General features: G+C 49.8%; 1 protein-coding gene across 4 annotated transcripts in view; it reads left to right on the forward strand.

The window, feature by feature from the left end:
• ABR (ABR activator of RhoGEF and GTPase) overlaps positions 1-25,949 on the forward strand; it is a 178,499-nt gene that overhangs the window by 105,489 nt on the left and 47,061 nt on the right. For 2 of the 4 annotated variants that reach the window (XM_037492050.2, XM_054689026.1), the window contains 7 exons: positions 6,532-6,717; positions 12,447-12,554; positions 15,162-15,222; positions 20,089-20,141; positions 20,730-20,870; positions 22,766-22,887; positions 24,458-24,623. In XM_037492050.2, the coding sequence (XP_037347947.1) occupies positions 6,532-6,717; positions 12,447-12,554; positions 15,162-15,222; positions 20,089-20,141; positions 20,730-20,870; positions 22,766-22,887; positions 24,458-24,623 (837 nt within the window). The other 2 variants (XM_054689027.1, XM_054689028.1) reach the window with 2 other exon arrangements.

Here is a 25,949-nt window from a genome sequence, read left to right on the forward strand (position 1 = left end):
CGGGGGGGGAGTGATTGGGGGTGTGTGTGCGCGCACGCGTGCGTGGTGGTCCATGTTATCTCTTACGTATGCTGAGCTTTGAGCAAGCCAGTGTAACCTCCTTAAGTCTTGGGATGAGAAGAATATCATTCTCTCTCTCTTTTTTGAAGATTTATTTATTTATGCAAGAACTGGGGTACAGGTCAGAGACATGGGAGGGGGAGAGAATTCACCAGAGACAGAGCAGGGAACAGAACAGGCAGACTGACTGAAATACACTGCTGCGGGGACCAGCGAGCAAGTCAGGAGAGGTCAGCCACGCCATGTGGGTTTCTCTCTGGCTGGCCAGGAATTGAACCTGTGGTGTAAAGGCTGTGGACAGCTTCACAGTGTGGCGCTCAACCCCCTGCACCACCGGAGAGGCCCCCATTCTCTCTCTTCATGGGGTTGCAAAGATCAGGTGATCCTTTCAGGGACTATATTCAATGCTCCATACTTATGCAGTCACTTGTTAGCTGAAGGAGGGAAGGACAGGCAAACGTTAATCAGACACAGTTGAAATGTATCTTATACAACTGAATTGCTGTACCAAGATGAGGAGGAAGGGTTGTCATTCCTGAAAGGCTGCTATTTTTTTTTTTTAAAGATTTATTTATTTATACGAGCACTGGGTACAGTCAGAAGCGCGGGAGGGTGAGAGAATTCACCAGAGCGGGAAGCAGAGCAGGCAGAAGGACCGAAGGATCGAACCTGTGCTGCGGAGGCTGTGGGCAGCTTCGCAACCCAGCGCTCAACCGCTGCGCCATGAAGCTGCGCCACTGGGGAGGCCCTAAAAGGCTGCTATTTGAAAGGCCTTCAAACAAAGGAACCAGCCTGCCTGGTGCTGAATCTTGGGCTGACTTAGTTCTAGACCTTCTACAGATTATTGAACCTTTGTGCCTCGTTTTCTCCATCTGCAAACTGGGTGGGCATGCTCATGTTAGTCCTCTTTGTGGTGTGGTTGTACGGATCAGTTGAGTTTGCACCAAAGCTCTTGGAACAGAACCTAAGTGTTATATGATACTCTATTTTCTCCAGCGCTGGGAGAGAATGCAGGTCTCGGCCTGTTTCTGTCAACACACCCTTTCCCTGAAGGAAGTGAAGGCCCAGTCCCCTTAGATTCCAACTAGATGGCACTTAGATTCCAACTAGATTTCTCATCTGTCACTGGGCCTGATTTCAGTTTCCACTTGTCCTGGAAGAGATAACAGACTTAGAGGGGAATTCACTCCCTCTCTACCTTGCCTTTTTAATTGCTATTGCCCCAGAGATTTAAACTGAGAGGCTGGCCTGAAGTGATCCAAAGCAGATCCCTCCTCTACCCCTAACTCAGTTGTCATTCTGGCTCCCTTATTGGTTCTTCCTTAAGCATTGGGCAAGAACTAGCAGGCCTGGTCTGTGGCTGGAAGGCCTCAGGAAGAGGGGGCAGAACCCTGCACAGCCACAGATAAATAAGCCTCAGAGATAAGAAGTCAAGCCCGCCCTCCCCCTTGAGTTGGGAGTCCTCCGCTCTCAACTAAAACCTTTGCTCTTTGGGGTAATCTGACAAAGAGGCTCAAGGAGAAAACCGTTCCTCTTCATGTTACTCCCCCTCCCACACCCAGCTCTCCTCACCACCCCACCCCCATTCCCACAGCTCAGCTCCGTGTGTTTGACTGTTCTTAGCTTAACACTTCCTGATATGCAAACTGCTGGGCGTGTGTACCTAAGACTGTGTACACAAACCAGCCAGACTGGGACGCCACAAAGGAGTCCCTGGATTGCTGGCGGGGACAAGGTTTGGTATCTTCTGAAACCCTCCAGGTTCCTAGTGGGCTCAGATTGCTTGTGAAGGGGCTGGGGGCCTGGGTAGAGGAAGGGAAAGGAGACCAAATACGTTAAAGTCTGCCATTCCCCAAATACCTGTAATTCTGCATCTCCCCAACTCAGAATGTGCACAATTCTTCATCTCCCCAAGTCCTGGGTACTGCATCTGGCCTGCATCTTGCCTACAGCACTTCCCACTGCATCTCTGTAAAACAGGTTAATGATGCCTTCCTCCCTGGGCTCCCAGGAGGAGTAATTGAGGTGATGGGGCCTCCAGGCCTCTGGAATAGGAGGTGAAGGAAGTGGGTTTCTTCCTCTGTTTTGAAAGTTTCTGAGAGACAGGCCAGACAAATAGTCCTGTGAAATATCTGCAAGTTAGAACTCACCTGGTCCGTCTTCCCGCGAAACCAGGGTTGACTCTCAGGTCACTCAGGTACTCTTTGTAAGAACATGTTTCTCCCCTGATAAAATATAGAGCCAGGGCCCACCTCCTCACTTCTGCAACAGGATTCTAGAAGGAATGAGAAGGTAACTGGTAAGTCAAGCACTTTGGCAGAATAGTGTAACAGGGTGGTCCCCAGGAAAGGGGGAGGTTCCCTGCCCCACCTAAGGGAGGGTGGAGCTGAGCAGGAAGAGAAGAAGCTGCAGAAGAGACTGAGGAAGGAAGGAAGCAGGATGGAGCCAGGAGACCTGGAGGAGGCGCATGGAGCCTAGAGAAACGTAAAGAAACTGCGCTTGTCTTTTGGTCGTGGACTGGGTGACACAGATGTGGGTGAGACCCATGGGGAGGTGACCATGGCAGCTTTTATCTTGATGTTGATTTTGCTGTTTTCCTTCCGGGCTTGTCCGGTTGTTTGTGACCCTTTTCTGTGGGTCCCCACTGGAAGATGCTTTAGACTTGTGGCAGGCTTTGGGGCCTTGTTCTGGGCCAATCCCATTTGGATGGACTTTTACCCACGAGGGGATGGGTAACTCTGGATGCTTCATTTAGAAACTAGACTCTTTGCCTTACCTGTGTTGTTTCCTAGTTTAATTAAAGTTCCTTCCCATTAAAGTCTCCTATGTTTTGTGTTGATGCGGCGGATGGCAGAACCCATTTAGAATAGGCAGGTTTGCGGGGTTTGGGCTGCCCCTCTCCCTGTCCTATAACAATAGCAGTGCTGGGTCAAAGCTCTGAATTGGGTTGCGTTTGCCTTTCAAGCACCTCTCCCCACCCCAAACCTTTATTCCTGACTTTGCCAGTTTAAAAACAAAAATTGCCTTAGGTCACTGGCCAGCCAAGGGCACACACTCAGGCCTTCTCCCCATTAAGTGAAATAAGGGGTAAGACCAAAGGTCCCCAGCCTTGTCGTGAGAACTCTGACACCCTGGGTATAGGCCTTGTCCATGTGACCTTCCCCTGGTAAGCACAGTTTCTTCCCCTTTTGTAGACCAAGTAGGAAGTTCAGGAGGAAGCAGAGCGGTTGTGTCTTGTCTTGGACAGGCAGTACATAAGTGTTTCCCCAGCAACTTCTGGGAAATCCTGACCCCTCTGGCTTCCCAGGGCTGTTCCCTTTATACCTCATTTTCTTTGTCCCCTAATCTGTGTGAATTAAACCAAAACAGAGACAGAGATTCATGATTCTGGGGCTCCGTGGCAACTTAGAACCTCCAATGGGTCCTGGGTAAAGGTGAAAAGGATAAATTAGGGTAGTGACCCTGAGGCCAGCTCTGTATCCTCTATGGATGCTGGGAGCCAGGAATCTGAAGGTGTCCCCATTCCTGGTTCCTTCTGTTTCTCCACCCTGCTGCCCACTCTGGTCTTCCCAACCTTCTAGGCCCTGTTCCCTTCACCTCTGTGAAGCCCTCTGAGCTGCACCAGCATAACCTTGGAATCACTTGGTGGTTGTTTATAGTCCAAGTTGGATAATATCCTCCCTATTTTGCCCTTTTTAACTAATCATTTCATCTGTGTTGATCCAGTTTACCTATAGATTATATCCCAGAACAGGAATTGTGAATCATAAAAATGATCTCCTGAAAAGAAAATTGGAAAATCACTCTCCTGCTTAAAACCCTCCAGGAAAGCCGGGTCATTGCATGGCCTCAAAAACCGAATCCCGGGCCTCCCCGGTGGCGCAGCGGTTGAGCGCTGGGTTGCAAAGCTGCTCACAGCCTCTGCAGCGCTGGTTCCATCCCCGGCTGCTCCCCGGCCACCAGAGGAGGGTCCCACATGGCGCGTAGACCTCTCCTGCCGCCCGCTGCTCCCCTCAGCAGTGTACTTCGGTCCTTCTGCCTGCTCTGCTCCCTGCTCTGGCTCTGGTGAATTCTCTCACCCTCCCGCGCTTCTGACTGTACCCAGTGCTTGCATAAATGAATGAATGAATGAATGAATGAATGAATAAATAAATAAATAAATAAATCTTAAAAAAAAAAAAAACAAAAAACGAATCCCTTCCCTTACCCACCCCGCCAGTCCTGCTTTCGCTCTTCTCCTCCCCATTGCCCACTGCACACCGGCGCACAGGTTTTCTTCCATCTCCCCTCTCACCACACCTTTGCTGGCCCCAGGACCAGGTGTGGAGGAAGTCTGCCTGGAACCCTCCCCCTTTCACCCCTGATTCCACTTCAAGGTATATGTTCCTTCTTGGAGAAACTGTCCTCCTGTCTCAGGAGGTGTCCCTTCATCCAGTCATTGCGTTCACCCTCATATGTAGTGATGTGTTTGATGGTTTCCTTGTGTTTTGTCTGTCTCCCTTATAGAGGGAGAGTTCCCAGGGGGCAGGGATTAGATGTGTTTCATGAATCACAGGACACCCAGGTTTGGCCTTCCAGTAAGCACTAGACATAATTTGTGGGGTGCATAGTAATAATAGTTGCAGCAAGCATTTATTGCTTCCCTTCTCTAAACTAGACACATACAAGATAATTTATATAAATTAGGGCTTTGGCCTTCCCATAATATTATGCATGTTTTATAAATGCGGCAACCAAGACCCAGAGATGCTAAATGACTTGCCCAAAGCTACTTAAGTGACAGAGTTGGGACTCAAACCCACACTGCCTGGCCTGTACCAGGTTGAATCCCATCCTACTTCCTAGCAAAGGACTGGACATTAGGGTTAATTGGTTCCAGTGCTGAGAGGATCAGAAGGAGGGCTCTGCCCTTTTTTTCTGCCTAATTTATCATCATGCCTGGACTTTCTAGAGCTGGGAGAACAAAGGGGCCAAGGACCATAGTTTGGACTTATGGATAGATGGGACTTCCTCTTGCAGGCAGAGTGGCTCTGCCACCATCAGGGTGAGGCAGACAGGAGGATGGAGTGAAGCCGGACTGTGAGTTTGGCCAACTTGAGCTGGTGGCCATCTCTCAGGGTGACCCAGCCTCCCGTTGTCTCCCTCAGTGCCAGTTTGCCCTCCAAGACAGCAGCTAAACTGTTGCATCACCCGTTCCTTCTCTGCTGCAATGCTTCTCTTGTCGGGATGTTCCCTACCTAATCCTGTGAGACAGTGGGGGGCAGCTTTTGTGCCCCCATACCTGTCCCCACACTTCTCCTTACTGCTTCTGGGTCTCCAGAGAGACCCCAGCTAACTCAAAGGCTGCTTTTCACATGCCCTTCAGCTAGATACAGAGCATCCACCATGTCTGACTGGGCTCTTCCAGGTGAGGCACTCTGCCTTTCCATGCCCCCTGTGTGGAACGTTTCCACACCCTGTCTCCCAGGCCTTAGGTGTGCCATCTGGGCATCTTTGGGACCAAGAGAAAGTTAACCCAGAAGGAGTTCTTTACCCTCAGATATCAGGTTTTTTGTTCCAACTATAAATTTCAAGAACTTTTCTCCTGATTATAAAATATTAATTCATTGTAGGTGGTTTAGAAAATTCAGGAATCATACTAAAGAAAATGCACCCAAGCCCCATTGTCTCACAGTCCTGCTGTCAGGCATTAAGATGGTGGTTCAGCTCCTAGCTAGTGCTGGGGGATGGTCCTGAACCAGGGTCTGACTGTCCCCTCTCTACTTGTGAAATCTGGAGCATCCTGGTGTAGACAAGTAGTGATGGCAGACAGATTCATCAGGCTTGTCAGCCTTGGCATTGAGAAAGAAGCTGAGACGACAACAGCCTTGTTGAGAAAGCTCAGTGTGATCATTTGGAATGTCTGTCGTGGGTGCAGGAGATGGGACAGCATGTGTGTGCCACCGCTCACTCTATACTAAGTGATGGGGACTTGAAATATCAGAGCAGTTGGTCTTGGGTCTCTCCAAGACTCTCTCCCCAAATCCTAGCACCTTGTTCTTTTTCTAGGAAGGAAACAGCTAAGGACTTGAGTTCCCGGTCTGTTATCCTCCACTGAAGGGTGACAGGGAAGCGTGAGGTCATTGTGGAAGAAAGGCAAGGATGGATCCTGTTAAATCTACAAGGGAACCCAATACAGGCAGGGGTCTGGGATCCCTCTGGAAGGAGGTTTGACACCACCACGCTTGCCAGGCAAGGTTGCTGGGCCAGGCTCCAGCTGGGGCCTGTCAGTTTCCCTGTCCTTGCTGTAGCACCAGACTTGTGGGGGCCTGAAATGGCAGCGCTTTGATATGAACCACATCTCAGGCGCTCTGCCCTCAATGGCCTTATCTAGGCAGAACTCTGGTGGCAGCAAGGGCTAATCATTGCCCTGGGCCTGTTGACACTGATTTATTTGCCTCTCACCTTCATTCTTTCTTCCTTTTCTCCCAGCCCATGAAACCCTTAAAGGCCACCGCTACCACCTCCCAGCCTGTGCTCACCATCCAACAGATTGAGACCATCTTCTACAAGATCCAGGACATCTATGAAATCCACAAAGAATTCTATGACAACCTCTGCCCCAAGGTGCAGCAGTGGGACAGCCAGGTCACCATGGGCCACCTCTTCCAGAAGCTGGTGAGTCTCCCATCAAAGGAGCGGTCCTTACAAGGCCTTGCTGAAACTGCTGATGTTGGGAGCAGACCAGTCAGTCTCAGCCCTCTTGGTCTCCTTGAAGGCCTGGCTTATTTCTGAGTTCTGGAGGAAAGCCTTGCTATTGCTGTATGGGAGCTGGGGCCTGTTGCCTCCACTCCTGTGGCCCCCACTGAACCCTAGAATGCTTCTAGGAATGCTGAAGACAGCATCCACGTGCCTAGGTGCTGCTGGCAGGGCACCATTTCTCTCTCACCAAGGGGGTGCCAGGACTGGAACGAAGGCTCCCCTGCTGGGGCTTCAGGACCCCTGTCCTCTAGTGGGTGTGTAAAGACTCTGTCACCCAAGACCTGGGGCATTCACTGCACCTCAGGGCTGCTCCGGCAATGAAATGGTCGGTGGGAGGCCGTGTCAGCTAATGACCCTCTCTCCTGAGGCCCAGGAGCAGAAAAGCACTGAGAGCACAGGAAGGGCAAGGTAAGAGGAGGTAGAACACATGTTTTGACTGGCAGATGGGAAATGCAGAGGTCACTGCTTCCTTCACACCCTCTCCCCTAACTCTGTGTCTGTCTCTGGCTGTGTCCCCTGGAGGACCCCAGGTTAGACATATGGGCTCTCCCCCTATAACTTCTGCCAGCCTTGGCAAGAAGGAGACTGGGAGTCAGTAGCCACTGTTCTTTGGGTATGGACAGAGGTGGGGTGGGTGGGAGCCATGCCTCTCCTTGTCCACCCTTCAGGGCTAGGACTTGATGAATGGAGGCTAATTCTTTAATGCCCACAGCTACCCACTCCTCTCCACCCATTCCCAGCCCCTTTTGCCCTCACCTGGACCACTGCTGTAGCCTGATGAATGGCTCCTACCTCCGGGCATGCTTACTCTCTACCTCCCACCCCTACCTAGCAGCAGGAGAGAGTTTTGTAAACTCCTGAACAGACCTTGCTTCTCCTTGCTTAAATCCTGACAGTGGTTCCCCCTCGCCCATTGGCTAAAGACCAGTCCCCGAGGAATGACTTGGTGACCCATTGCATGCTGGCCTCCATCCACCTCTAGCCTCTGACTACTGCCTCTCCGCCCTCTGTGCCCCGCCCACATTGAACTTTCTGTTTTGGTTCACATTGCAAGCACTCTCAATCTCTCTGTACTCACAGCTCCAGCAGCCTGAAATATCCTTCCCCATTTTTGCTGGCTTTTCCCAGTAAGTTCCCAGCTTAGAAGTGACCTCAGAAAAGCCTTCCACAGCTCCTTGAACACAGTCCTTGTGCTTGTCCCCTCAGTAAACACTTAAAACTGCCTGACTCCCCAAAACCATAAACTCCAAGAGGACAGACTGGGGTTTTTTTTGTCATTAGACCCCCAGAACCATCCCAGTACTCAATGCATAAACAATGAATGGATGTAAATGGATGGATGGATGGATGGATGGATGGATGGATGAATGTATGGATGGATAGGTGAACCATGACCTTAACCATTGGCACTTGGGAAAACTTGGAAGGCCATTGAGGGAGACATCTCAGGGCCTGATGTCTGTGTCCTGAGACACCAGCAGTGTTGTAGGACAAGCAGTTTCTAGATCCAGGTCACAGATAGGTTTAAATTCCAGTCTGCCATAGATTAAGCTTTTAACTTTGGGCAACTTACTCAACCTCTCTGTGACTCAGCTTTCTCCTCTGTAAAAATAAGGTTAATAATAGTATTTATATCACTACATTGTTTTGAGAACTAAGCGAGTTAATGCCTAAAAAAGTGCTTGAATTAAGGCTTGGGACTACTTGCTGCTGCCACTACTACTATTTATTGTTGTTGTTGTTGTTGTTGTTGTTATTATTATTATTAAGATGACAACCCAGAAGGTGGTGTGGTGAGGGAACTCTATGTTTCTGGTCCTGGCAGACCCATAGTGCTTTGCCCCAGTTCAGAGACCATGAATACCTAATCAACACTCTGGCCTCACCCCTGAGCTGATTGGCCTGGGGGCAGCCTCTCTCCTCACCCCTCAGAAGGAGCAAACCTGGTGGGTGAGGACTACAAGAGGGCAAGTAGCCCAGAGCATAGTGGATAGGCTGCCCTCGTTTAGATTTATCATGTGGACCCTGCTGTCACCAGGGTCGCCCATTCTGATCTTGGCTCCAGGGGTCTGGTCATGAATTTGCTACCACTTTTTCTGCCCCAGAATCATGCACTGAGGCCCCTCAGACTGCATGCTTGGGAGGGCCTGGATGGAGCTGGGACAGGCTGGGCATCTGGAGGCAGTCTCTTTTCAGCTGGTCTCTGGGTATTTGATTATCCATTACTGAGAGAAGGGAATTAGCAGCTCTGCTATTTGTTTTATGAGGTCATCCCAGTGCCAAGCTGCTGTTTCTAAGCAACCCCCACTTTACAACCCCCACTTCACAGGCGGGCCCTGGCAGGCCCCGCCTAGGCCCTACATACAGATCAGGCTGCACCATGGAAGCAGTGTTTGGGATGGCAGGTGACCTTCTGCTCAGGTGGCGCACCTCCTACTATACCCTTAGGCAGCCAGCCTTCTCCTTCTCATGGAAAAGGGGGATAAGGAGAGCACAGTCCTGAGAGAAGAAAAGCAATGATTTTTTACTTAAGTTTAGAAAGCAGCTGGCTAGCACATCCGCTGTGCAATGGTTCCCCAATGGGCCAATACTCCCCCTGAAATAAAGACAAGCTAAGGCCCTCCTACCCCTTCCAAGATTTTTCTTTTGAAAATCCTGGTCTGTCTGGCCCTCGCTTCTCTGCATCCCAGTTCTCACTTTCCTCTCTGGCTTTCCTGGGCCCCCCTGCCAACTTCCCAGAAGGGCTCTACCTCTCCTCTGGGCAGCTCCAGGTTCTCCACCCCACTTCTTAGGTTCCTTAAGGAGCCCCAGGATTCTGTAGAAAGCAGCGTGGTCACTAGTGAAACTCAGAGCAGCTCACTATCCTCAGCACCCCGGTGGCAGCCCCTGAAGAAATTTCACAGCAGCTGAACCTCCTTGTTACCTCTTTGGGTAAAAATGTTAACCAGGAAATCTAGAGAATAATTTAGCAACTAGGTACTCACCTCCCGGAATTAACAGATGTTAAGCTCTGAAGATATATGGGCAGGCTTTTTAATCAAGAAAATAAAGCATCACCAAGATGAAGTCTCTCCCTCCCTCTCCCTTTTCTCTTACCTTACCACCTAACCTGAAAGCAGCTATTGGCATGAATGGACTGCAGTTGGTATTGCACGTTTTCTTGGCCCTCTGTATTCACGGCAGTGAATCCACAGATTCAGTCAACCACAGATGAAAAATAAATACTAAGTAGTTAGGTTTACAAGGGTTGCGTCTTTACTGAACTGGTACAGACTTTTTTCTTGTCATTATTCCCAAAACAATAAAACAACCATTTATATAGCATTGACATGGTAGTAGGTAGTATAAGTCATCTAGAGATTATTTAAAATACATGGGAGGGGCCTTCCCTGTGGCACAGGGGTTAAAGACAGTGCTACCAAGCTATTGGCAGCCACTGCAGCACGAGTTCGATCCCTGGCTGGCCAGGGAGCAACCCACATAGTGCAACAGACCTCTCCTGCCTCGCCCGCTGCTCCCCTCAGCACTGTATTTCAGTAGATTTGCCTGTTCTGCTCCCCACTCTCTCTGGTGAATCCTCTCACCCCCCACACCTCTGGTCTACACCCCAGTTCTTGTATGCATAAATAAATCTTTAAAAAATAATAAAAGTAAAATACATGGGAGGGTTACCTGGGTTATATGCAAATATTTTACCATTTTATATATGTGACCTGAGCATCCATGGATTTGGTAGCAGCAGAGCTCCTAGAACCAATCTCCCATGGATCCCAAGGGATGGCTGGACTTGTAAAATGTAGATAAGAGATAAAATATGTCATATTTTATGTCTTTTGCAATTCAGTCACCAGTTCATTATCAATTTCATTCATTGTGAAGTGTGTTAGTGTTGCTATAGTAGATCTAGTTCATTAATTTTAACTACAACATGTATGGGTTGCCCTGTGTGTGAGCATTTGTTTCCACTCTTGCCACAGAGGAGTGAATGGCCTTGCTCACACATATGTGCACACTTACATGCAAATTTCTCTAGAGAACAGTTCTTTTCAATAGAGATGTAACACATGCCAAAAGTTTTCAAGTTGTTACATTTTTTTTAAAGTAAAAATAGGTGAAGTCAATTTTAAGAATGTATTTTACTTAGTTCAGTAGATCCAAGATATTACCATTTAATTTTTTTTAAGTTTATATTGATCTCACTTGATTATTATTTTTTTTAAAGATTTATTTATTTATTTATACAAGCACTGGGTACAGTCAAAAGCGTGGGAGGGTGAAGGAATTCGCCAGAGTGGGGAGCAGAACAGGCAGACTGACAAAGTACGCTGCTGAGGGGAGCAGTGGTCGAGGCAGGAGAGGTCTGTCACGCCATGTAGGACCCTCGCCGATGGCCGGGGATTGAACAAGCACCGCAGAGGCTGCAGGCAGTTACGCAGCCTAGCACTCAACCGCTGTGCCGCCAGGGAGGCCCCAAAATATTATCATTTAAACATGGAATCAGTATTTTTAAATTAATGAGATAATTTATGTTCCTTTTTACATACTAAGATTCCTTTGCAATCCAGTGTGTGATTTACACTGACAGCACACCTCATTTGGACTAGCCACATTACAGGTGATCTGTCACCACAGGTACCTCAGCAACTGTATTGAACAGCAGAGCTCTAGGCTTTGTATGTGGAAGTGGATTTGCTAGGTAGTAGGCTGAGCTGTGCATATTTTCAACTTTCTTAATTATTGACAAACTACTCTCCAAATAATTACATTCATGTATATATCCCCACTAGTAGCTATAAAAGGTCCTATTTCCCCACATTCTTGCCAATGCTTGATATCATTAGACTTTAAAATTTGGGTCAGATTGATGGGTATGAAATAGTTTCTGGTGGTTTTAATTAGAACTTCCACCCTTTGCTTCCCTGAGAGGAAATGCATATGCATGGCACAGAAAAAGCTTTCCATAAATATTTGAGGAATTGAATTAATGAGCCTCGGTTTCCCCTTTTATAGAAAGGGATGATGTCCCAGAGGAGGTGAGGCTCTCTGTAGTTGTAAATCATGGAAAGCTTTGTGTTGCATTCAGAGTGGCATGCAAATGTGTAGTGAGGCAGCACTGCTGACTCCGAGGAAGCTGAGGAGGTGCAGATGTGGCTCAGACTGAGGGAAGTGGGACTATGCTTTTAAATGATGTGCCCCACTCTCAACATGGGGGTTGGGTGTTGAGGAGGCCACACATGCCCACCCTACTCCCATCTCCCCCTGCTTCAGCTAGTTCCAGGATGTGAAAGAGGTATGAGGCATTATAGGGCTTCACATCCCTTGATGATGCTAAATAAAGTTAAATGCTGCAATGAGTAGAATTTCTAGCATGCCAACAAAGGCTCTACCCTATTCTCCACCCCTCAGGGCCCCCTTATTAACCTATTGGCTGAGCCAGTTTCCATGGAAACTGTCAAGTTCAAAGGAATACTGTAGTATATTCATCCTGCCTTTCCCCTCTGTTCCCAGTTAGCCCTCTGGAGCTGAGTTAGAGGTTCTGAGCACTATGGGAGCTCCAGGTGCTCTTGTTAAGCTTTTTATCCATTCATTAATCCTCTCTCCCACCCCACTCCTGCCCTCCTCTCTCCTCTGTCTTCTCCCTGCAGGCCAGCCAGCTTGGCGTGTACAAAGCATTTGTGGATAACTATAAAGTCGCTCTGGAAACAGCTGAGAAGTGCAGTCAGTCCAACAACCAATTCCAGAAGATCTCAGAGGTGGGCAGCTCCCCATACAGTCACCCCTATAACCCTGGGCTTTAGGGGCTACTCAGAGTCTTCCTGTCTTTGGGCCTCTCCTTTCCCCACTTGTCAGTTAAAGAAATGATTCCCTTGCTGGGTGACACTTAGCCTGACATTTGCTTTCTTGCACTTGATATTTTCCCTCTTAATATAAGAATATCAATTTGTTTGACTTTGTTACTCTGTTTTAAGTTAGAGACAGGAACAGGGAAGAGAAAAAAGAAAAGAAAAAAGCCGTTATTCTCCCACACTGTGGTGATCTTAAGCAAGTTACTTTCCTTCCCTTGACCTTTGTTTCCTCTTCTGTAGAATGAGGTCTGGATTCCTCCAGTTTGCCTCAGACTTGCCTGATAAAAACTACCAGAAGCACTGTTTAAAATGCACATCTTCCGCACCTTCCCTGGAGTTTCAGTTCAGAAGGTTGGGCATGAGGTCCACGGGGTCTGTATTTTTAAAAGGTTCCTGGGTGATTTTTATGATCAGGATGATTTGATGAGGTCTGGACTGGATGATATTTTAAGATCCATGCAGTCCCACGCAGAGAGAGGACTTATATGGGTAAGCCCTGGTTCCCAGTGGCTGGAAATATGCCTTTGCCTGGGCAGGTGCAGCACTGTCTGCCACCAGCACTTCTACCCAGAAAGTGGCAGGGAGGGGCTCTAGAATCCTGCAGGAGCACAACCAACTTTTCCCTTTATCCAGAAAGACCTCAGTGATCTCCCCTAGCCACTGGCCATGAAGTCACAACCCCACCTCCCAGCTCTGGGCTCAAGAACCTCTGGTTCAGAGGGAGTGGGTTCCTTTTACAGCCCTGGAAGTCTTGCCTCCCAGGGCCCACTTGAGCCTTTTTCTTTCCTCTCATCTTTATGTAAGAAAGGTTGGTGAGATGCAGAGTAGTTTTTGGGAAATTGCTGGGGTTATGGGTTATAACCAAGTTTGGAGTCAGCCAAGAGGCAGCACAAGAGTCAGGTGAAGATGAAAATGCAGCTTGATTACCAATAAAAGCCAGAAGGGGGAAATGTGAACTTGGATCCTCAGCCACACTGGGCTTGCTGACTCTTCCCTTCATCAATTAGGCATATGGGGGAGGGAGGGGGGAGCAGAGAGAGAGCCTGGCTGGGCTGGGTTTCTTCCCCCAAACCCAGGGATCAGGTGAGTCACTCTCTGCCTGGGAGGAGACCTAAGGGCAGGGAAGTCCCTTGAGGCTGAGTCTTGGGGCTGGAGGGATGGGGCTTTCTCTCTCAGCTCCCAGCCCTCCCTGGGTCCCCCAATCTGTGTTCAGAGAGGCCCCGCCAAAGCTGCTCCAGTGCTCAGGGTCATGTATGGTCCAGAGAATGAGAGGGTCTCCTCTTAACCTGACTAACTGCCTGTTCTTTACGGTTGGTGAAACCCCTGTGCTCACCCCAAAACTCCTCTCCACGCCCACTGGTTCCCAGTGGCAGAGCCAGCCCCTTGGCCTGTTGCCAGGTGGCTTCTCACCCTGACTCATGCGCTGACGCTGTCACTTCCTGCTGGCACTGCCGCTTAATTACTGCAATTAGGCCCTTCTCCTCTACAGCAGGAACAATTTCATACCTCTATGCTGTACTGGTATAGGGAAAAAAGTACCTAAAACTGGGAATCCAGACCCCAACTAGAAGTACAGCCAGTTTCTGAGTAACCCCAGCCACCACCCACCAAATCCGAGGCTCAGTCTCTGGGGGTTTTCACTGTCTAGAAACAGCCTGAGGCAAAAGTAGAAACTGTGGAGCACCCACTGCCTGGGCATTTCCTCTTCCCAGGCAGAGCAGGCACCACCTGGGTACCTGACCTTGGCCTCACCTCACCCCTGCCTTCTGCTGACACCCCCCTTGAAGGCTCCCTTCTGCACTCCACTCTGCAGCTAAGGATTGCATTACAGCTCCAGTTACAGGCCACATTGTCCGCAGCCAAAGGCTGGGGCTGGAACCTCTCTCTCTAAAGGCAGATAAAAGAGATTTGGATCAAATAAGCCATCTCTGGTGTTTGTTTCCGGCACTTAGTACCTGGTCGCTTTGCATGGGACCAGGAGGGGTGTTGCCTCTTCCTTCTTGCAGCTTCCTCTCTGATGCCTAGCACAGGCACAGGTGGGTGGACAGTGGCAGGTGGTGATGTGGGCTGGGTGGGTCCCTTTTGACGTGGTGGGATATAGCTTGGACCGCCCTGTGGAGCTCAGCTTCTCTATCCAGGGTGTACCATCACTGCTCATCTCACAGCTGCTCATCCCCAGGGACCAGCTGGTATACTGGCCTTAGTAGTAGCTGCTGTTGGGGTGGTAGTGATGGGGCTAGGATGAAAGGGAAGGGGTCTTGCACTGCTTGTCCTCTGCAAGACCCTCAGACTCTCCTGAAGAGGCTTTGTATGGGTCTGAGGAACCCCACGATTGCAGTCCTTCTTGCCAGAGCCCCTCCTTGCCTACATGCAGCCACTGGACTCCACTGGGCGGAGGGAGGCGCTGGCCTGCTGGTGTGTGTCTCTCCTTTATATTTGTACCCATGGATTTCCAGCCCTCCCTCCTACTGGGGGGGATGGGCCAGGTCGTGATTCCTCTCCTCTGTTTGACAGGAACTCAAAGTGAAAGGTCCCAAGGACTCCAAGGACAGCCACACATCAGTCACTATGGAAGGTACTTTGGGGACGGGCTATTAACAGTCACCTTCCTTTGTCTGGTTTGTGGACTGTGGGCCCTGCCTGTGTGCATGCATGTGCGTGCGCGCGTGTGTGTGTGTGTGTGTGTGTGAGAGAGAGAGAGAGAGAGAGAGAGAGAGAGTGTGTGTGTGTGTGTGTGTGTGTGTGTGTGTGTGTGTGTGAGAGAGAGAGAGAGAGTGCGCGCGCGCGAGGAATCCAGCCTCTGTTCCCCAGGCAGCTGGCCAGCTACAAACGTGCTTCTCCTTAGGATGCCAGCAGGCGGCTCTTTCTCCTCCTCCTCCTCCCTCCTCCCGCCTCTCCACGCGTCTCCCCTCCCCCTTGCTAGAGGAGCACTCGGAAGCGGCTGCTTGATTCTGGAGGCTGTGCAGCAGCAGCCGGCAAGGTGGCTTAGTGGCCAGGCTGCTGATGGGAGACGGGAGCTGGGGAGCGATGGCCACATGCTCCTGCCGCGGGGAAGGAGGCTACCATGGAAATTCTCCTCATCATTCGCTTCTGCTGTAACTGCACCTATGGTAACCCAGGCCTCCTCTCATGGGAGGTGGTGTATCTTCCCACCTCTGGGGGCTGGCTGGACTGGGCTTAAATGTGGCCATCAAGGTTTGGGGGCAGCAGGGAAGGGAGGGAGGACACGTGACTGGCTCTGCATTTCACCCTGTTGCTGTCAGCTTCCAGCCTGGAGTTGAAGTCTGGGAACGCCTGGGGCAGGGTGGCTTTGAAATGGAAGGACCAGGCTAGAAGGGTCCAGGAACCACGAGGATCTGTGGGAGAATCGGTGGCTTCGCCTGAGAGGCTGTGGGCAACTTCCTGCAGAGGCTGTTCAGAAGAGAAAGTGCCCAGGCAGCATCTGCAGGTCTGACTAGCCTGGGGTGGGAAAGCGGTCAGCAGCAGGCAGCCAGCAGCAGACGGCCAGCCGCAGGCAGTCAGAGAGGGTCGTGTGGTCTGCACAGCAGTGCCTTCCCCGGGAGGGAGCGGCTGAGGGAGAAGTTGGGAGTTTCTTTGTTTCTGGATTGAGGAGAGGCGGTTGAGCGCAGGGTATTGTGTGCTGGGAGTGCACATGCTGCCTTCGGCGTGTTCTCTCCTGTCGAACGCAGTGGTGGGAGAACATGGATGCGGCTGGGGGAGCAGGATGGAGCAGGCTTGCTCCTCGGGGGCTTGTTTCCAGCCACTGGAGACCCTTGGCTGAGGTCTGCACTTGGCACTGAAGGTCATTGGCCATGAATGCTGGCGAGAGAGGGGGCGTGGCAGGCTGCTGCTTTGTGAAGGTCACACACCCACCATACAGTGGGGACCCAGAACATCCTCTGCAGCTACCTCAGCCAGGGGATCCTGGGACAGGCACATCCTTTTAGCCAGGCTTTTGCTCAGAGGAGGCTGAAGCAGGCCTAGGCCAGGAGGTGTCCAGAAGTAGGGACCTTCCTCTCTGAGGCAAGGAGTGCCTTAGGGATGACCCCAGTTGCCCTTGGCAGGAGTGGGGTCAGGTGTTGCCTGAGGGCCAGCTGCTCCGGGACCCTATGTGTTGGAGTGGCAGGCAGCTGGGTTTAGGTCCTGCTGCTTCCCTCCCACCAGACATTTTGTCTCTGCACGCTTCTCTAACATTGCTTTTATATCTCCGTGGTAACCCAGAGCTCCTAGTCAAAGGCTTAAGAGAAAAGGGTGGCAGTTTGATGAAGGAGAGATGTAGCTCTTTCCCTAGCTCTTTCCTAGAGGCTGTTGTGCTGATCACTGTCCCTCACCTTCCCAGGTTCCCAGGTTGTCTGTGTTGAAGCCCACTCTCAGGGAAGTAACCCCTGAGGCAGCCCCTCCTGGTGCCCAGCTGAACAGCTGTGAGAACTCTGGGTGCTGGGCAGCAGCTGCCCAGTGCCGCCGCCCCTTGGCTCAGATTCTGACAGGCTGGGGTCAAGAAGAGAGCTGGACTTGAAAATGTTCTTTCTCTTCTAACCTAGGAGTTGGCCACACCTCAATTCTGGCTCCCTAAAAAGGAAAGAAGGTGGGCCCTTTGCTTCCTCCTCCCTCCCTGAAAAGAAGCTTAGTGAAACAGGCCTAGAGCTTGGAGTGCAGAGTTTCTTGGTCCCTGTGATACTGTCTCTGAAATCAGCTTTAAGTGGGGAGTGAGGAGTGAATAAGACTCTCTCACCACACTGATTAGAATCTTCTCAGTCCCTCCACAGGATACCTGTTCTGGGGTTCCCATAGAGACTACAACTTGGGGTTCTCTCAAAAGTTATTAGTGCCCACTCTTCAGGGCTCTGACAAATGCTGTGGGGGGCACAAAAGGAGGCCACTATGGTGCTCCAGGCTCCTAAGGATGATGTTCACTTTGGCAACAAGAGGTGAGCTCACACACCTCGATGAATCTTTCCAAGAATCCTCCCAGAGGCTACTGCCTTTTGTAGGTATTGCTTTCCCTGCATAAGAGGGCAGCTCCAAGTAAGGAGCATAAGTAGACCTAAATTCAAAACCTAGCTACTGAAAGCTTTGTGAGTGTGAGCAGCACAATGTCTCTGCCTTCAAGAAGTTTCCACATCTGTTAAATGGGGCTGCTGGTAATTGCTTCCCTTTTTAATCAAAGGAAATTATGCACATAAAGCAGTCAACTCAATGCCATTGGATACATAGTAAGTACCCAGCGCACTGAAGAGACCAACTTGTTCATGTCAGCGGTCTTTTGGCCACTCTGGATGTTACTTGCAAAAGTACTGGTTAGGGAAGACTTCCTGGAGGAGGGGAGAGACAAGCATTGTAGCTTGGTGAATGATGTCAGTTCCAGGGACAGGAGTGGGGAGAGTGGGGGAGCAGGGACAGGAATCAAGCCAGCATCCTGGAACCGTGGAAGAGGTAAGTGAGGAGAGGTAGGCTTCTCACCCCACATTCTTAAGGGAAACAGGCATGCAGGAGCCATGGGGGTCATGAACATGGATTGTTCTTCCTCCTCTGGTTCCCCAGGGCCCTCTGCCTGAACTTTGCTTTCCTCTCCCCATCTTCTTCCCAGCTGCCCTACCCCTGCTCAGCCCCAGACTGAGGCTACAGGACTTATTCCAAGTCCCCAATCAGGTGGACTTTTGAGGTGACACCAGGCATATTAATAACTCCTCTGAAACCTAAGCTGCCATTGTACAAATCTCTGAGTCAGGAACCTTTTTGTCCTGGGACCCAAGAGAAGAATGGAGGTAGCTGACACTGCAGTATCAGCCCCTCTCTCTCACTGGAACCCAGAGCTCACCCTCACAGGTGTCTGCTGAATTCACACTTTCTCTTGAGTTTCTAGGGTGCTCAGGGTGTGATTTCCCCCTAAAGATGGGCTGAGCCACAGGTGGGTGCCCTAGGGTTCCCCATAGGGCTGGTAAGAGCCCTATCCTCACTATTCCACAGTACCCAAGCCTGACTTTGTCCATTCTAGCTCCCATAGTCTGTGGGGAGGATCTCTAGAAATCACTAAATTAAGGCAGGTTACAAACAAGTCATGGCAAGTGTGTTTGCATAAAGCGGTGGTTTCCAACCATTACTACATATCAACATCAGCAAGTGAACATTTTAAAAATGCCAATATTCATGTCCTACCCTGTTCTATCCCAAAGACTGGGGTTTAGTTGAGGGGGTGGGGACTGGGGCCTCCAGCTTGCCTCAAGAGCTTCCCCAGTGATTTTAGTGGGTAGCCAAGCAAAGACTGCAGATAGGGCTGGTGGCACACCACCGAGACTGCAATCTCTCCTAAAGTGTCTACTTAGCCATGCTCAGGGTATTTCTATCAAGGCCTTCAGGAGACTCTGACCTGGGGACTGGCTACACATGAGTGTCCACTTTAGGACCTGGCACCCCTTGTCCTGTGAACACCTAATCTGGATCCCCTTCCCAGATACCATCCTGCCTCTTACTTCTCCTGTGGCAGGAGGATAAGGGTCATGTTCCCATGGACAGAGGCATCCAGGTGCAGAATTGAAGCTGAATCACCCATGATGGGGAGGGCAGGGCACAGCTGCTTTCAGAAAGCTTTGTTTGGAAGTGTTGGCCCGCCAGCTGCCACCTCCACCTGTCTCTGCTGAGTCTTAGCAATCCTATTTTGGCATCCTGGTTGCAGGGGGTGTGTCTGTGGGGCCCTGCTGAGCTTGCATTTTCCTCGCCTTTTCAGGGCTCCCACACCCAAGATTCCACCTGAATTCCTTCAGGAACTCTTTGCCCCATCAGATGCCACTTATTTGAGAAGCAAGCTTTCCTGTGGAGATTTGGCCTGCCTCCATGGCCCACAACCTGTCCTGTTTTGTCGGGGGTCGGGGGGTGTTGAAGGCATAGCAAGGGGTCTTCCTCAGGAATTGAGGCCGGCTGTGTAAGTCAGAACGAAGCATGTTCCCAGCTGGTGATGTCAGGTCTTGGATCAGAGGACTGTGAGGGTGATCAAGCATGAGGAGCCACCCTCCCTGGAAAAATAGCTTGTCTCCTTCCATCTGCATGCTAGGGTCCTGGGTGTGACCCAGACTGTGCAGGAGCACTGGGGTGTGGCTAGGTGTAGCTGTGTTTCGGGGTAGGGGGTACAAGGGAGCATCTGCATTTGTTCTCAGTTTCAGAAAAGGCTTGAAGGATGGTCCTTGAAGAAATCCCGCCTGATTGGAGATGCATTGAGGAGGCAGGTGGGCGGGAGCCCCGGCTGCTAGGGTGTCATGTCCACCTATTCATATTGTCTGGTCTGCCCTAGGGTGAGAATGGAGGTGCAGGTTGCCACTGAACCTACTTTGGCGTTCTGCAAGTGGATGTCTTTGTAGGGAAGCAAGGGGCGTCAGGGGATAAGGCTGGCCTCCAAGGTCTCATGCGACCTCCTGTATTTCATCTGTCCTGTCTCCTTCCCCATCAGCTCTCCTCTACAAGCCCATTGACCGAGTCACCAGGAGCACCCTGGTCCTACACGTGAGTATTAACGCCCTGAGTATCCAGGAAGGGGTCAGGAGTTGGGTGGGGAGCTGAACCCAGGTTGGGTGGATGCTGGCGTCATTGAGAAAAGCTCATTTGGGGACTTAGGCAAAGGGTCCCTGAGCCTGACTGCGCCTGTCTGGCCTGCAGTAACCATGCCGACGGGGCTGGAGCCTAAATATAGCTTGGCTACTAAACTTGACATTTGGCCAAATGTTCCCTAGGAGGCAGACACTTCCTGCCTCCCCCATCCCTTGCCTAATGGCCTCCAGTGTCCTTGCAACAGCTGTGGGGTGTGTGGAAGGGTGTCATTCCCAGCTGTTTTGTGAGATGGGACTCTACCTGGCTCCCCACCCTGGGGGGAAGAATAATGAGTGCAGCAAGAATAAAGGGGAATCCTCCTCTCACCCCTGCTGCTCTGATGCTAATTTTTAATTCAAATTTTGCAGACATGATGAGATTAGAGTATGGGTCTCTAAGGAACCTCCTTGGCCAACTTTTTTTAATGAGGAATGAGTACTGTCCAGTGTCTTCTCTCAGAGCCCCCAATGCCTACCCCTAACTCACCACCCCATCTCTTTGTAGGACCTGTTAAAGCACACTCCTGTGGACCACCCAGACTACCCACTGCTACAGGATGCCCTCCGCATCTCCCAGAATTTCCTGTCCAGCATCAATGAAGACATTGACCCCCGCCGGACTGCAGTCACAACTCCCAAGGGAGAGGTGAGCTCAGGACCCAGCACAGTTTTGCACCTAGTCTGAAGAGGGTGCAAGGGAACCAGCTCACCACTGGTCTGTGCCATCCGAAACCTGATCTCCCATGTACAGCCAAGCAAACGTCCTCAGGCCCCAGGTTGAAGCTTTAAGTCCAGTGTCCCATTAATTTTCATCGTAGCCCAGTGAAGCAAAGGAGGAAGCTGAGTCTCTCCACATCTGGTACATGTTCTCTCAGCCTTGAGTGTTGCACTGGATTCCTTAATTTGGGCTATCTGCATACCTCATGCACTGTGCCCCGTCCAGGGAAGCTGGAGCTCTAGCTGGCTCATCCTAAATGCATACAACCCTCCCAGGGCAGTATATCCTGCCGGGTTGTGGCTCACTTTGTGGATGCTCAGGGAGTCTGGCAGCATCTGCACTCTGAACCCTCTCTGACCATCCTGCACGAGCGGGTAGGCAGGAGCTAGGGAACTAACCTGACAGCAGGTAAAGCTGGTAAAAGAGGTGGCTGAGGCTACCAGCTTCCTGGATGTCCCTGGTGGGCACCTAGATATGGTACAGCAGCTCCAGTTTTCTGGGGCCTCTTGTTAGTGGAAGGGTGGGGTAGGGTACCCTAGGAGGGAAGCAATTTTAAAAATCAGATGGACAGTTACTGGCATGGGTCAGCAGCCTGACCCACATACAATGCTTCCTGTCCAGGTGAAGTAATTAAATGGCATTTAGGAGTGAAGGCTGACTGGGTTTATGCTCCTTTGTTATACTAGGAACTTCCAGGGTCTCCTGGGGAGGGAAGTAATGAGGGACAGGGTCTGGAGAGTGACTAATGGGGCATAGGAAGTTGTTCCTGGTACAACTCCCAGGCCTGGTTTGCAAGCCCAGGAATGTTGCTAGTTTGGCTCTGGGGATAGCTGAAAGATCTCCAGAGGACTCAGAGCACTTCATTTTCATATTTTGATTGTATATTTTCAACACATTCACCTACATACTGCAGCATATGTAGGTCACACGGTGTGTAGTGTACACAAGCAGGGTCAGGACCGACGGCCATGAAGAAGCCTGCTGGCCTGAGGGTGGCAGGGGTTGGAGACTCTGGAAGTTCTGTGTGGAACAAAATGCTCTTGACTTTCCAGAGCCCAGGTTAGAGATGGCTCAGATTCACCCAGGATACTGCTGTGGCTTCGCAGAGGGTAGCCTGGAGTCTCCCACTGCTACAGGGGAGTGACTGAAGGACCCACATAGGGATAGCATAAATAGAATTGAACTGGTCTTCAGGTTGAGGTACTAGATCAACTTCTGAGACTCCATTTGGGAGTTTTGTGGTGGAAGGAATGCACTGTGCCCCGTCCAGGGAAGCTGAAGCTCTAGCTGGCACATCCTAAATGTCTACACCCCTCCTGGGGCAGTATATCCTGCTGGGTTGTGGCTTATTTTGTGGATGCTCAGGGAGTCTGGCAGCGTCTGCACTCTGAACCCTCTCTGATCATCCTGCACGAGCAGGATGCACCAGGGTAGAGGAACCAAGCCCTCCTAAACTAGAGGTGGGCTGCTGAGAGCCGAGAGACGGTGTAAAGCTACCAGTTGTTGATGACATAGTATGTGCCAGGCATTGTTATATGTACCATCTTGATGAATCCTGGAGCAGATACTATTTATCCCCATTTTAGAGATGGAAAGACTGGGATTCAGAGGTCAGGGAACTTGCCTGAGATTACTGCTAGGAAGTGGCAAAATCTAGATTCAACCTGTGTCCGAGGGACCCCAAAACCAGTGCTCCGAACCACTTGCACTATAGTGCCTCCCTGTATGCCCCTCCCCAAAACGGGACAGTACCCCCAGTACAAGCTGGGCCCTGGACTGACTCATCCCTGAGAATGTGGGGGTGGATGTGCCATTTCCCTCAGACACGGCAGCTGGTGAAGGACGGCTTCCTGGTGGAGGTGTCGGAGAGCTCCCGGAAGCTGCGGCACGTCTTCCTCTTTACAGATGTCCTACTGTGCGCCAAGTTAAAGAAGACATCCGCAGGGTGAGTGTGTGTGAGTCCAGGGTGCAGGGTGGAGGGAGCTAGACCTTGTCCACTGTGGAGCCCTTCAGCAACCTGGGACAGTCTGCTTTCTTTTTTTTTCCTTTTCAAAATACATTAATTAATTTTATTTCACTTCATAAGCTTTTTCTAAAAATAAATCATGTTTTTAATTACAAAGGTAGCATAACCATAATAAAGAATAGAAACCATCATCCACCCAAAAATCAGCATTAGTCTCCTGCTGCTATATTTCCTTCCAGTTTTTTTTTATGTTCTTATGTTTTTTCATACACTTGTAATCAGAGTGAATGCCCAATTTGTGGCTCTACTTTTTCCATTTCACGTCATAAGCATTTTCCCTGTCTCTGCCTAATTTTCATAATCATCATTTTACTTTCCTGCATGATGTTACAAGTAGATATGCCATAATTTACTTAAGCATTCTCCTTTTATTAGACATCTCTAAATTTTTTTGCTAACTGCAGTTCAGTGAATATTCATTAAATCTTCTGCTACCATTTATTGAGTGCTTATGCCATGCCAGGTGCCATGACAAATGCTTTGAATATATTATTTCTAATCTTCCCAACAACTCCGCTAAGTTGATATTCTTACCCCATCTCACAGATGAGAGAAAGGAGTTAGAAAAGTCACATAAGTTGCCAAAGGTTGTACAATTAGAAATGGAGGAGGCGGATTTGAACCTGAATCGGACTTCAAAGCTTCTTTCTAGTTCCATCTCTATACACAGTGGTGTGGGTTCACTCTGCCATGAGCAGAAAAGGCTATTCAGTATTCATCCATACATTTCTCCGACACTTCCTTATCACCACTGTGTGCCATGGTGCCTTACAGCCACATGCTCACAGCACCACTCAGGGACCAGAATGTATCATGAAAAGCTAGGCCCCGGGGGAAGTGAGAGAGCAAGGGATTTTAATGGACTTCAGTAAAGGAGTCAATAAAGGGTGACTCCCTGGAAGTAGATCACATTTGAACTAATGCTAAGCATGGATGGCAGTGACAGAGGTCCATTCCTGTGCCTGCAGTCCTCTGCAGATCTCCCTAAAGGACCAGGGCACTACTTGCCCACTAGACTTGGACATGTCTTTCTAATCCTTGACCCAGTACCCCATGTGACCTGTGTTGATAAGGGTTGGCATTCCAATACACCTGTGTTCCACCTCTACCCTAAACAATAATGAATATGAGCTAAGTGTTGATAGACTAGAAGCAAGGGGAGAGTGTGAGATGGGGAATAGGAAAGTGTAAACCCATTTTTGTTCACATCCTACAGGCTTGGGACACTTAAAATTACCAGTTTGTTCTGGGTCAGAAAACGGAAGAGGTCAAAAGCAGAGCCCTCATGCTGCCTAACCCTCTTGGAAGCTATCTGTTGTTACTCCATTTGTCTGTTTCCTGTTGGGCTCCTCAAGGGCTGATATCATTCTTGCCTGTGACAAGTTTCCTAAATTCCTTTTGGGCAGGTTTTTGGTTCTGGGCCCAACAGTTCAGTCTTGAAGAGCCAAATTCCCTCTAGCTCATGTTTCTCTTTTTTACTTGTTCTTAGGAAGCACCAACAATATGACTGCAAATGGTACATCCCTCTGGCCGACCTAGTGTTTCCATCGCCCGAGGAGTCTGAAGCCAGCCCACAGGTGCACCCCTTCCCAGACCATGAGCTGGAAGACATGAAAATGAAGATCTCTGCCCTTAAGAGTGAAATCCAGAAGGAGGTGAGCAGAGCCGCCTGAGCATCTGAGCTGGGACAGGAAAGTTGACCTTTTTATTGAGGCCCTTTAAACTGGGAGTGCCAGGGAGGTGGAGGGAAGTTCTGTAGTTTCGGAGTCTGATAAGGGAAATGTGATGTAAGAGTGGGAAGCCTTGAGCAATTACATGCTCAGGGAAAGACTGACGTGGCAGGTTAGCATTCAGCAGATGGAGGCCAGGCCAGGAGGCCATGCTCAGAATTTGGTGAGGTTAATTATGGGAATTTTACTGGAGAACAGTGTATGTCAGGTACTGCAAAACAGGAAGCAAAAGAAGAATACACAGACACACACACACACCCCTGTATAAAGTTATATGTATATATAATATATGTATGTATAATTTATATATAGTTTATATATTGTATATGTATATATAATTTTTTCAAGAAGATTAGCACACACATGCCTTTTTTTAATGTAAGCTTTCACTTAACAGTGCACCTTTGAGCACTTGGCATCTAGCAGATTCTTTTTATCAGATACATCCTTTTCAGTTGCTTGACTACACAACTATGTACTGGGGTATTTAAATGGTTTCTGGTTCTTTACTCTCCTTTTTTTTTAAGATTTATTTATTTATTTATACAAGCACTGGGTACAGTCAGAAGTGCGGGAGGGTGAGAGAATTCACCAGAGCCAGAGCAGGGAGCAGAGCAGGCAGAAAGACCCAAGTACACTGCTGAGGGGAGCAGCGGGTGGCAGGAGAGGTCTGCGCGCCATATGGGACTCTTCTCCGGTGGCCGGGGAGCAGCCGGGGAGCAGCCGGGGATCAAACCAGTGCTGCAGAGGCTGCAGGCAGCTTCGCAACCCAACGCTCAACCGCTGTGCCACCAGGGAGGCCCTGGTTCTTTACTCTTAAGAGGCAAGTCTACAGTGAATGTCACTGCACTCATTTCTCTCTGGTAGATTCCCTACAAGTAGGGTGGCTGGGGGAAAGGACTTGTGCATTTAACTGCCAGATTTGCCCCTGAAAAATTGCCTCTTAGTCCCCCCATAGTGTGAGGGGCATTGCTACTCCACACTCTACGAACTCTGACTATGAGCACTTGTTACAGGTTTGCCAGTCTCATGGGTAAAAAAAAAAAAATTACCAGAGGTGAATTCTAACTGAGGCGCTTGAGGATAGTATTGTAAATGATACTTGAAGTATAGTAGCAGTTACTAGAAGAGGGTCCTTTATAAATTATAAACTTGGATAATTGGAGGGGTAGGGGATTCTGGCTGAGAGGGAATGGCTTCCTCGTGAACAGGGAATAATATCATGAAGCTGAGTGTAGAGCAGAGGTGTGG

This window comes from Talpa occidentalis, unplaced genomic scaffold (genome assembly GCF_014898055.3).
Source record: "Talpa occidentalis isolate TD23 unplaced genomic scaffold, MPIMG_talOcc4v2.1 talOcc4.7, whole genome shotgun sequence".
Lineage (NCBI taxonomy): Eukaryota > Metazoa > Chordata > Mammalia > Eulipotyphla > Talpidae > Talpa > Talpa occidentalis.